The sequence below is a fragment of the Eleutherodactylus coqui genome, chromosome 12 (genome assembly GCF_035609145.1).
Source record: "Eleutherodactylus coqui strain aEleCoq1 chromosome 12, aEleCoq1.hap1, whole genome shotgun sequence".
Taxonomy (NCBI): domain Eukaryota; kingdom Metazoa; phylum Chordata; class Amphibia; order Anura; family Eleutherodactylidae; genus Eleutherodactylus; species Eleutherodactylus coqui.
The window spans coordinates 83,764,910-83,778,164 of NC_089848.1; the positions used below are offsets into that span (position 1 = coordinate 83,764,910).

A 13,255-nucleotide genomic window follows, 5' to 3' on the forward strand; every position below is an offset into this window, starting at 1 on the left:
ATTTTTAGCTCCGCCTTTTCCTTCTCTCTTTCTAGTTTTCTCTCGGGTTGAGGCTAGGCCCGCACCAAGTGCCTAACAGCAGTACTGTGTGTCTGTGTGAGCTAAAGAGCGGGCATCCCAGTGCAGACAGTCGCCTGTAGACTAGCTTAGTCCATCACTTCAGCTGTATTTGTTTAGAAGTCATCAGTTCAGTGCTGCCTGCCTCTGTGTCTCCGGTGGGTATTAATTAGTTGAACCCTCAGGTAACATTCACATGCCAGAATTTTCACACGTGACTTCTGCTTCTAAAAACTGCCTGAAAATCCATGGCTTTCTGGCGCGTTTTTGTCGTAGATCCACATGTGGAGTTAGAACTGTCAATGGGCGAAATCCACATGTGGAATCCAGCGCATTTTGTTAGTGATTGTGTATTTAATGTGTTGCCCAAGACAACTCTTCTTCTTCCAATGTGACCCAGAGACGCCAAAAGGTTGGAAAGGCGGTAGTCAGCCTGAGTTGTCTTATAAACAAGCGGTTCCAGCCAATGACAGAGCTCAGAGATCATCACTGAGTTCTGTCATTGGCTGCAGTTCCAGGTTTATAGGACATCACAGCTGGACTGCAAACAATACAGCACAGGGAGACGTGGAGCAGCAGCAGGGGCTTGCGGGGAGAGGTGAATAGGAGCTCTATGAGCTTTTTATCATGTTTATACACTGCGGCACCCTTTTGTGAAAACAACATTACATCTTGGAAAACGGATGATCTTAATAGGATTTTCACCAACATGTCTCTTCATATCTTAGGCGCATCTTGGCACTCTATGGGGAAAGGGACTTGTTATTTGTATAGCGCCAACTTATTCCACAGCGCTTTCTGGTAATTTTTTCTTATTGCCCCCCAGCAAGCTGGGTACTCATTTTACCGACCTCGCAAGGATGGAAGGCTGAGCCAGCTACCTGAACCATGTGGGGATTGAACTCACAACCTTCAGGTCGTAAGTGAGAGTTCCTTAACACTCTACGCGGCAACTCAGAAATTATGCTAAATCCGACCTGCCGTACATTTCTGGTATGATTTACAAGCCCCCTTTTTGGAAAAGTGGAGGATGGTGCCGCAGACAGACAAAAGCCATAAAATTTTTGCACAAGCAAGACTTGTACAAAATTTTCCTTGAAACTGTAAAATGTTTTATAAACTTCCTCCATAGTTCTGAATAAGAGCTGTATTCACAAAATGATAAGTAATATTTATTTAACTGCAGCACTGCAAAAAGTGGTTGCAAACGTTTATGTACCCCTTAAGGAAAAACATCCTTGGGTCAGTGTTTTTTGGCATTATTTAAGAACTATATAAGTCTTTAACAAGCTTTAGATAAGTAACCCTAAAGCAATCCTCTGGGCTTGGACAAACAAAGATGGCAATATCAGCTTCTCTGACTACCTGTTGCACACTGTATTGGTATGCATCATTTAGTCTAAGACACTATATGATGCTTCGATTAGCCAGTGCTGCCCACATGACCAGTGCTGACCAGTCAGAGCAGCATGTAGTGTCTTAGACTACCAATGTATACTAATACACAGTGTGCATCAGTTAGTCAGAGAAGTGGTGTGGCCATCTTTGATTAAAGCAACCCTCCAGGCCTGGACAACTACTGCTTCACTATAATACTATGAAAAAGTACCAGAGCAACAAAGTATGGTTGCAGAAGTGTACATACCCTTCAAGTGAAATGTACAATTACACAATAAGAACCTAACCAAAAAGTTTCTATGAGAACACTTAACTATGATTTTAGAAAACCCAAAAAGATAAATCTATATCTAGTGAAATTTCTAAGACATTTGGACTACAACAAACCTTAGTTTGCCACTAAGGGGTCAATCCTTTTTGAGCAGGGATGAATATAGAAGGGGGTTGTCCTATGATGATGATACAATACAGCTTTATTTACATAAAACTGGATGATCCCTTTAAGTATTTTTGCCACATGTACTAGAAAATTGTAGAAACTTTCTATTTTGGGGGAATTCATAGTTACAACTTTTCCAAACTACTTCATACCAAGAAGTTGCCACCACTAAACTTCGCGAAACAAAAGAGATGCATTAGGAAAGGTTATTACATGGATGAGGAGGAACAGGCAGGAGAAGAAGATGACGGAATCATGAAGCAACGACTTTGATGTCAACTTCAGTGAACGTTGTGTCTTTGATGTTGGCTTCAAACTGCGTTTGTTTCCCTGGTGAGAGATTTGACATGGAGGATGATGGAGTTATTGGCAGCCGCTCAATTCAGGCTCATCAGATTTTCAGTGACAATCTAGTACAATATATATGTTGCCAGGTTTACACATAGACACATCAGCTCTAATTATAAGGGCCGGTAAATGCACCTCTGACCACAAGAATCTGCAGATGTATCAATCCAAATGAAATTCAGCAATTTTATCTGCTGATCCAAATGACACCGAGGCCAATTTATTATTTTAAAGGGGCTGTCTTGGTTTTAAAACCAATTTTCATATATTAGTGAAGTCGGGGTTAATAGAGAGGATCCACCATCTTAACTTACCTGTTCCTATTGCTGCTGCCTTCCTTGGTCGACATACACCCCCTCCTCCATGCGGCAGACACCACGTCCTTCCTAGTCTCTAGCATTTGGTCATTCCCGCGTGCACACACCCTTATACTTAAAGGCCCAGCGCATGTCCTTTTAATCTTTCCCCAACCTATCTCCACACAGTCCTGGCTATATTAGGCAATATATTCCACCTGTTGTTAACCCTTTAAGCGCCTGGCCTGTTTTGGACCTAAGAACACAATGATTTTTGGGGGATTTTCATTTCCACTTGTTAAAAGCCATCATTTTTTTAGTTTTCCTTAGACGTGACCATATGAGGGCATGTTTCTTTATGTGGCAAACTGTAGTTTTTATTGCTACCATTCTTGGGTACATATAGCGTATTGTAAAAGCTTTACGGGTGACAAAATCGATGTGACAGCGCTACAAAATGCATGTTTGTGAAGCCCATGCTTTCCAATAGGTTCCTTCACATTAGCGATGTTTTGTAGGCTGCTACAAATCGCGGGTTGCTGAATATTGGCGCAATTTGCGCTGTTTTATAGCGCATGGATCCCTATGGAGCCTTACTATCTGTTGCATTGCATCGCACGAAAACGCATTTTTCACGCAGCGGGATGCAACTTTTACAGTAGGAAGTCCTACTGTTCGTCTCTAAAATAAGCCCTAGCTGCATTAAAAAAGCAAAACAAATACATCACCTAACAGCCGCTGTCCGCTCCACCACACTTCTTCTCTGCAGGTCCGGTACTTGTCTAACAGGCAAGAATTCCTGGTCAGGAGTTTGAAAAACCCGACTCTAGAGAGCACTGCCTCTGATTGGCTCTTGAGCTCTGTGGCTCAGCCAATCAGAACCAGCACTAGATGAACCAATCACAGACATTCATTGAATGGCTGTGATTGATTCATCGAGCACTCGGTATCCACTTGCCAACAGTATCCTCATCTCTTGACCACGATGGAGAGAGGTTACAAAAGAGCATCTTTTGCTCTGTAGAACGTGTCATGTCCTGCATGAGACAAGACAACCCATTGATGTAAATCAGCTCCGTGTAATGCTTAATTTCTCCTGTGGAGGCACTGCAGATAAACTGAGCACTTCTTGCCAAGTTTCCCCCTGCAGAAGCACTTTGTGATCTGCTTATAGATTAAGAAACATTTCTAACAAGTAAGGGTTGTTCACATTAGGTAGAGAACCCTTTTGGTGAATATTTTACCCGGCATAGCGCAGTCAAGAATAATTAAACAAACATTTTCACCTTAAATGAAAAAAAGAAGTAATTACAGATAAATATATCTGGACCCTGAAAAGCTGAGTGATAAACAGAAGAGCTTTTCTGTTTAATGAATTGTATCTTTGCAAAGCTTAAGCATGCTGATGTGCCATTGAGTAGTCTAAGAATTCACCCAACTTTTTCATAAATGGATATAGCTGATAAACAGTTTGAGTTTTGGGATAACTTTACAGAAGAGAACAAACTGAAGATATATTTATTTTAAGTTTAATGTGTAGAATGGAGATGAGCAAACTTTTGAAAAGTTTTTTTTAGCAAAAAAACTTTGGTTCAAGCCGTGGAAGAGGCTCAGTGGTCAGTACTATTGCCTTGCAGTGCTGGGATGCCAAGTTCAAATCTGACCAAGGACAACATGTGCATGGAGTTTGCATGTTTTCCTTGTGTTTCTTCTCTTTCTCCTCCTCAAGTGGGGGAAGAAGCATCATGGTGGCTATGTTGTTAGCACTGTTGCTGTGCTGCACTCGAGTCCTAGGTTTAAATCTGACCAAGAATATCATCTGCCTTGAGTTTATATGTTGGTTCGTCCAGGACAAACTGTTCAGTTTTGTGCAAATTTGTAGCAAAGTTTGACCCAAAACCGGGTTTGACTGGTTCGGTTTACTCAACACTGGTGCAGAACATTGGTACTTCTTCTATTTAGAGGGTGGAAAGTGTTTAAGGGTTTTTTTAATGATATTTTTTATTAGTAAAGACTAGGTCATCAAGAGTTGATCAGCTGGGATCCACTGCTACAAAACCCATCCGATCGGCTGTTCGAGCAACTTCTGTCAGTGCCCAAACACAGAGTACGGGGCGGAAGCAAATGGCTCCAACCCATGTGTAGTGGCCCGCACTGGTAACTGCATGCACAGGCTTGGGACAGGTCATCAATAGAAACAGCCTAGCAAAAAACCCTTCAATGTGTTCTTTAGAATATTTGTGTTGTCCCTTTCCGTGCATATGGAACGTTGTGCCTTATATTGCACTTATCTTGCATGTTTCTTATTTGGGATTGACTTTACTGTATATTGTAAAGGACGTGATTTCATTTGTTCAAGTAGAAGAGATCTGAAACAAGTTTCTGCACTGCAGAGAGGTAGTCTACTGTATAGCAGATAAAACTTCCCTGACCACTACAGGGAATATCCCTCTATTCTTGGCCTGTGTTCCGAATGTAGAGAGGGAGAAAGCCGCAAACAGGCACTTCCTAAAGCAGCTCATCTCCCGGGAAGAAAATGATTGGGCAGTTGAAATTCAATTGTCTAATCCTTATCTCTCCGGACATCTGCCATCCAGGAAGAGTCAGGAAGCCTCTATATCTGAGATGATCGGCCTGCCCAACTGAAATGATGGGTTCAGCCAATGTAAATTTAATCAGTGTGGCCACTCCTAGGATAGGCCATCAATTTTGTATCACCTCGGACATGACCCCAACACCACTGATCAGTTAACTGAGAGGTCGCTGAGTTCCAGGTATAGGTCCATTATTTTTTGCAATAGCTGTGCTCGGTATTGTATCTCACTGCAGCTCAGTCCCATTCAGTCAACTGATCAGTAGAAGTGCCAAGAGCTGGACTTCCACCGTTCAAATATTAGTGGTCTATCATTAGAATAAGCCATTCATATGGTAGTCCCAGATAGCCTCATTAGAACATCCCCTGTTCATACTCCCTATTGGGGCACTCACAGAAAAATATTCATTATTTCGGATCTCATTCCCATTCAGTCAGCTGATTGATTAATATGTCAAGAATTGGACTTCCACCAATCGGATATTGGTGATCCATCATAAGAATCACAAGAATAAGCCATTAATATGGTAGTCCCAGATAGCTCCATTAGAACAACCCCTGTTCATACTCTCTGTTGGGGCATTCACAAAGTAAGAATCACTATTTCAGATCTTCCTATTAACCAGAGAGCAAAGCTACAATAAAGAGTATCTCCCAGTCTGGAGGACTCCATGCAACCATGTTCTGCATGGTCACCAAAGGCGTAACTTGAAGCTCCTGGGCCCCGATGCAAAACTTGTAACGGCCCCCAACTATAATTCTTTACTTATAGTACTGGGTTCCCTATATGGAGAAGAGAGGCCTTATGGGCCCCCTAAGGCTCCTGGGCCCGGGTGCAACCGCATCCCCTGCATCCTCTATAGTTACGCCCCTGATGGTCACCCATTCTTGTCAATTAACAAAATGTAATAACACATTTCCTGTGTGACAAATGCAGGAAAATGTGCAAACTCCATCGGCTTTCCCGGCAGTAACTGCTAACCACTTGGGTTTTCACTTGCCAAAGCAGCAGAGAACACACCATGTTCTCATTTCGAGAGAGGTTTTTCTCCGATGAGATAAACCAACAGAGCACAAGAAAGCTAAAGTCCACTCCACCTGCACCATATTTTTCTCTTGCACCATATTCCTCAACTTATTTTGTGCTTTTTAATTTCAACACAACGCGATCCCCTACGGCCGTAACCTGGCGACGACCCGGAATGTTCGCATTTGTCTATTTAATTTAATTGGCTTCTCTCAGCATATGAAAAGCCAATTATACACAACATCCTTTTCCTCCATTTTCCCAGCACCGTTCTAGGATTTGGTCTTTCATGCTGAGTTTTGCAGCTGGGAATCTTCCGTCTACCTGAAAATAACAATACTAATTAGACAGTTTTACCCAAGGTGCTGGCTGGTGATAAGACAAGGGCTCAATGTGCTTCTTGTAAGTGAATGGTAGCCATGTTTGAGGAATTGGGATTAGATTGTGGCTTTCTCCACTGAGTTGGCCATATAGGATTTTTGTATATTTGCTCTTGGCTGGTGTCTCAAACAGAAGGAGCTCCTGCAATTCTCGGAGTCTCCTTGCATGTGAGTGTGGCTAATGCAACTGTGATCTTGTTATTTGCAAGAGGTCGATGAGAGATAAAGCCAAGGTGTAATCTTCCCGGAATAGAAAGTAAATTGCATTTGTATTTTCCATATATTTATTTTGTAGGTGCCGAGAAAATCTATGAAGCTAAGATTTAAATGTAATCACTGTAGAATACTAAAAGAGTTTTTATGGGCTTAATCTATCCTTCCCAGCTGGCTACACTGAATGCCGGGCATAAAATGTACAAAATACAACTCCCTGCTGCAGTATTGTGTATACAGAAAATGTAGAGGGGAAAGCGGAGTATTATTTTGGAAAATTGGTTTCTCTCTATCTGATAGTAAACTGCAGAACATATAGAGGGAAATTGCAGGAAACTAATTTCCTGTACATAGGGAGCAGTGTTATAGTTGTTATATTCTTGTATATAGGAGGCAGTATTATAGTAGTTATATTCCAGTACATAGGGAGCAGTATTATAGTAGTTATATTCTTGTACATAGGGGGCAGTATTATAGTAGTTATACTCTTGTACATAGGAGCAGTATTATAATAGTTATATTTTTGTACATAGCAGGCAGTATTATAGTAGTTATATTCTTGTACATAGGGAGCAGTATTATAGTAGTTATACTCTTGCACATAGGAGGCAGTATTATAGTAGTTATAGTCTTGTACATAGGGAGCAGTATTATAGTAGTTATATTCTTGTAGATAGTAGCAGTATTATAGTAGTTATATTCTTGTACATAGGAGGCAGTATTATAGTAGTTATATTCTTGTACATAGGAGGCAGTATTATAGTAGTTATATTCTTGTACATAGGGGGCAGTATTATAGTAGTTATATTCTTGTACATAGGGAGCAGTATTATAGTAGTTATATTCTTGTACATAGGGGGCAGTATTATAGTAGTTATATTCTTGTACATAGGGGAAGTATTATAGTAGTTATATTCTTGTACATAGGAGGCAGTATTACAGTAGTTATATTCTTGCACATAGGAGGCAGTATTATAGTAGTTATATTCTTGTACATAGGGGGCAGAATTATAGTGGTTATATTCTTGTATATAGGAGGCAGTATTATAGTTGTTATATTCTTGTATATAGAAGGCAGTATTATAGTAGTTATATTCCAGTACATAGGGAGCAGTATTATAGTAGTTATATTCTTGTACATAGGGGGCAGTATTATAGTAGTTATATTCTTGTACATAGGGGGCAGAATTATAGTGGTTATATTCTTGTATATAGGAGGCAGTATTATAGTTGTTATATTCTTGTACATAGGGGGCAGTATTATAGTAGTTATATTCTTGTACATAGGGAGCAGTGTTATAGTTGTTATATTCTTGTATATAGGAGGCAGTATTATAGTAGTTATATTCCAGTACATAGGGAGCAGTATTATAGTAGTTATATTCTTGTACATAGGGGGCAGTATTATAGTAGTTATATTCTTGTACATAGGGGGAAGAATTATAGTGGTTATATTCTTGTATATAGGAGGCAGTATTATAGTTGTTATATTCTTGTATATAGGAGGCAGTATTATAGTAGTTATATTCCAGTACATAGAGAGCAGTATTATAGTAGTTATATTCTTGTACATATGGGGCAGTATTATAGTAGTTATATTCTTGTACATAGGGGGCAGAATTATAGTGGTTATATTCTTGTATATAGGAGGCAGTATTATAGTTGTTATATTCTTGTATATAGGAGGCAGTATTATAGTAGTTATATTCCAGTACATAGAGAGCAGTATTATAGTAGTTATATTCTTGTACATAGGGGGCAGTATTATAGTAGTTATATTCTTGTACATAGGGGGCAGAATTATAGTGGTTATATTCTTGTATATAGGAGGCAGTATTATAGTAGTTATATTCTTGTATATAGGAGGCAGTATTATGGTAGTTATATTCTTGTACATAGGAGGCAGTATTATAGTAGTTATATTCTTGTACATAGGGGGCAGTATTATAGTAGTTATATTCTTGTACATAGGAGGCAGTATTATAGTAGTTATATCCTTGTACATAGGGGGCAGTATTATAGTAGTTATATTCTTGTACATAAGGCAGTATTATAGTAGTTATATTCTTGTACATAGGGAGCAGTATTATAGTAGTTATATTCTTGTACATAGGAGCAGTATTATAGTAGTTATATTCTTGTATATAGGGAGCAGTATTATAGTAGTTATATTCTTGTACATAGCAGGCAGTATTATAGTAGTTATATTCTTGTACATAGGTGGCAGTATTATAGTAGTTATATTCTTGTACATAAGGCAGTATTATAGTAGTTATATTCTTGTACATAGGAGCAGTATTATAGTAGTTATATTCTTGTACATAGGGAACAGTATTCTAGTAGTTATATTCTTCTACATAGGTGGCAGTATTATAGTAGTTATATTCTTGTACATACTGGGGAGTATTATAGTAGTTATATTGTTGTACATAGGGAGCAGTATTATAGTAGTTATATTCTTGTACATAGGGGGCAGTATTATAGTAGTTATATTCTTGTACATAGGGGACAGTATTATAGTAGTTATATACTTGTACATAGGGGGCAGTATTATAGTAGTTATATTCTTGTACATAGGGGCAGTATTATAGTAGTTATATTCTTGTACATAGGAGGTAGTATTATAGTAGTTATATTCTTGTACATAGGAGGCAGTATTATAGTAGTTATATTCTTGTACATAGGGGGCGGTATTATAGTAGTTATATTCTTGTATATAGGAGGCAGTATTATAGTAGTTATATTCTTGTACATAGGAGGCAGTATTATAGTAGTTATATTCTTGTATATAGGAGCAGTATTATAGTAGCAATATTCTTGTATATAGGGGGCAGCATTATAGTAGTTATATTCTTGTACATAGGGAGCAGTATTATAGTAGTTATATTCTTGTACATAGGGGTTGTATTACAGTAGTTATATTCTTGTACATAGGGGGCTGTATTATAGTAGGTATATTCTTGTACATAGGGAGCAGTATTATAGTAGTTATATTCTTGTACATAGGGAGCAGTATTATAGTAGTTATATTCTTGTACATAGGGAGCAGTATTATAGTAGTTATATTCTTGTACATAGGGGCAGTATTATAGTAGTTATATTCTTGTACATAGGGAGCAGTATTATAGTAGTTATATTCTTGTACATAGGGGGCTGTATTATAGTAGGTATATTCTTGTACATAGGGAGCAGTATTATAGTAGTTATATTCTTGTACATAGGAGGCAGTATTATAGTAGTTATATTCTTGTACATAGGGGTTGTATTACAGTAGTTATATTCTTGTACATAGGGGGCTGTATTATAGTAGTTATATTCTTGTACATTGGAGGCAGTATTATAGTAGTTATATTCTTGTACATAGGAGGCAGTATTATAGTAGTTATATTCTTGTACATAGGAGCAGTATCATAGTAGTTATATTCTTGTACATAGGGAGCAGTATTATAGTAGTTATATTCTTGTACATATGAGGCAGTATTATAGTAGTTATATTCTTGTACATAGGGGTTGTATTACAGTAGTTATATTCTTGTACATAGGGGGCTGTATTATAGTAGGTATATTCTTGTACATAGGGAGCAGTATTGTAGTATTTATATTCTTGTATAATTGTTTCTGAATTCATTGAAATACTGTGCATGACTATTATCTACTGGGTCAAATTCAGCAACATCTCACAATAGTATTATTGTATGTCTGCGAGAGTCTTCAGTTAATACCACAATTGCATGCTTAGAAATTGCTACCGTATCCCATGAGATAAATTAAGATTTTTGTATAGGAATAACATGCAATCGGCATCTTACGGCTATGGCCAGAATCCGCAACGGAGTATTGCCTTCATGGTAATGAAGTTCCCTTTAGTGTTCTTACAATTCCTCTTTATTTTTTGTTTCAGGTCCATGGGGAAGGTGTATGGGAGATGAATGTGGTCCAGGAGGTATTCAAACAAGAACGGTCTGGTGCGCGCACACTGAAGGGTGGACGACTCTCCCCACAAATTGTAAACAGACAGATAGACCCGAAAATCAGCAAAACTGTTTTAGAGTTTGTGACTGGCATAAAGAACTCTATGACTGGCAGTTGGGCAGTTGGAACCAATGTACACCAGTTACATCAAGGTTATCAGAGAAACCAACAGAATGCACAAAAGGCGAAGAAGGAGTTCAGACAAGAGAGGTTGTCTGTCTACATAAATCCACCGAGACTGAGGTAGACGACAGTATATGTGAATATTTCGAGCCCAAACCTCGACTAGAACAAGGTTGCCTTATTCCCTGTCCTCAGGATTGTATTGTATCAGATTTTTCTCCTTGGTCGGAATGCTCAAAAACATGCGGCAATGGATTAAAACACAGAACACGCTATGTGGTGGCATTGCCTCAGTTTGGTGGCTCAGGTTGTCTGAACCTAACAGAATTTCATGTTTGTCAAGGTTCTCCTTGTGAAGGAGAGGAAAACATGTACAGTCTAAACGTTGGACCTTGGAACTCGTGCTCAATACCAATTTCTAGACATGTAAGACAAGCTGGGAAGAAGGGTAAAAACAGAGAACGAGCAAAAGAAAGAGAAAAGGGTGTGAAGGACCCAGAAGCTAGAGAGCTAATTAAAAAAAAGAGGAACCGCAACAGGAAAAATCGCCAGGAAAACAGATACTGGGATATACAAATTGGGTATCAAACACGATTGGTGACCTGTATGCACAAAAATGGAAAAACAGCCGCTCTAAGGTACGACTTTTGTAATTTTTAGACATGTAAACCAAAGTGCATATACTATACATATAATATATTGTTATAAGATTTGGCCTTATTACATCTCTGCTGTACTAATGTTAAAGTATATCATGCTGAGTAATGAGCCTTGACCTGGCCATGTATAGCCCAATTTTTCTGGTAGGATTCAGACATTCTATAGGAAGAAATAGCATGCTTCCAACTGTCAGAATTGGCCAATATCCTTCAAAGTGGTTTCCATCTCATTCTCTGTGTGAAGACTCAATCATTCCAATTTATTCCCATGGGGAGCCTGATGATAAAAGATGTTGTTGACTATCAGTACTAATGGATCTTTATATTTAGTTGCTTATCTAGATACATTGACAGTACAGTACCTAAAAGCACTATAAAACAATGGGATTCCAAAAATTTCAATGAGCACACTGAAGATATTGACAAAAATGGTAAGTACTAAATCGCCTCTAGAATTACAAGATTGCTTGAAGAAGTGAATCCTTGGTTCCCTGACTGCTGTCATGAGACCTCTTTTATCTATGCTGAATGACACACAATCTGAGAGTTCACGCAGGAGATGCATAGCGACGTTAGCTTTCTGATCAGTAAATGCCACTTAAAGAAACAACATATTGTAACAAATGTCACTATTAAATGAGATTAGAAATATATTAGACAATTATACTAGGGAATGTATGTAGGAGAGAGCTGGAGATAGATAAAAAGACAGACAGGAGAGAGGTAGATAGATAATACAATACTGTGCAAAAGTTTTAGGCAGGTGTGAAAAAAATGCTGCAAAGTAAGAATCTTTTAAAAAATAGAATGGCCAATTAACAAAATGCAAAGTGACTAAACAAAAGAGGAATCTAAATCAAATGAATATTTGATGTGACCTAATTTGTCTTCAAAACAGCATAAGTTCTTCTAGGTTCACTTGTACACAGTTTTTGAAAAAAACCCAGCAGAAAAGTTGTTCCAAACATCTTAGAGGACTAACCACAGATTGTCTGTAGATGTTAGCTTGCTCCTTCTGTCTCTTCATGTTAACCCAGACTGACTTGATGATGTTGATATCAAGGCTTTGTTGGGCCCTATCATCACTTCCAGGACTCCGTGTTCTCCTTTAGGGCTTATTCACACGAGCGTATATTGGCCGCTGTTTTCACGGCTCCCCATGGTCAATTCAGCACCATGGACAGCAGACAGCATGCGGTCCTGCTTATCAGCTGTTCTGCTGGTGGGGCTGAGAACTGAGCACAGCTGTAACAATGTTATCAGCTGTAATCAGCAGTCCCCGGGCAGAGCACAGAATGTGGTCCTGCTTATCCGCTGTGCTGCCGCAGGATGGTTTTCAAGCAGAATTGAAAACCGTAATTCGGCTAAACAGTGAAAGATGGGAACATTTAGACACAATGATTGTTGCTCAAAAGATGGCTTTTCAGTGAGTTTTGAGTGATAATCGTTGTGTCTAAATGGGTCTTTAGTGAGGTACATAGAGAGATAAAGAACTCTTAGATAGATAGATAGACAGATGGATATGAGATAGATGGATATGAGATAGATGGATATGAGATAGATAGATGGATATGAGATAGATAGATGGATATGAGATAGATAGATGGATATGAGATAGATAGATAGATATGAGATAGATAGATAGATGATAGATAGATAGATAGATAGATAGATAGATATGAGATAGATAGATGATAGATAGATAGATTGATAGATGGATATGAGATAGATGGATATGAGATAGATATGA

The 13,255-nt window shown here is 38.6% G+C and overlaps 1 protein-coding gene across 1 annotated transcript in view; it reads left to right on the top strand.

Moving 5' to 3' along the window:
• The window catches only part of THSD7A (thrombospondin type 1 domain containing 7A), a 266,931-nt gene that overhangs the window by 114,699 nt on the left and 138,977 nt on the right, over nt 1-13,255 (top strand). Inside the window, exon 2 of the mRNA XM_066584966.1 lies at nt 10,653-11,484. Within this exon, the coding sequence (XP_066441063.1) occupies nt 10,653-11,484 (832 nt within the window). The remainder of the gene's footprint in view (nt 1-10,652; nt 11,485-13,255) is intronic.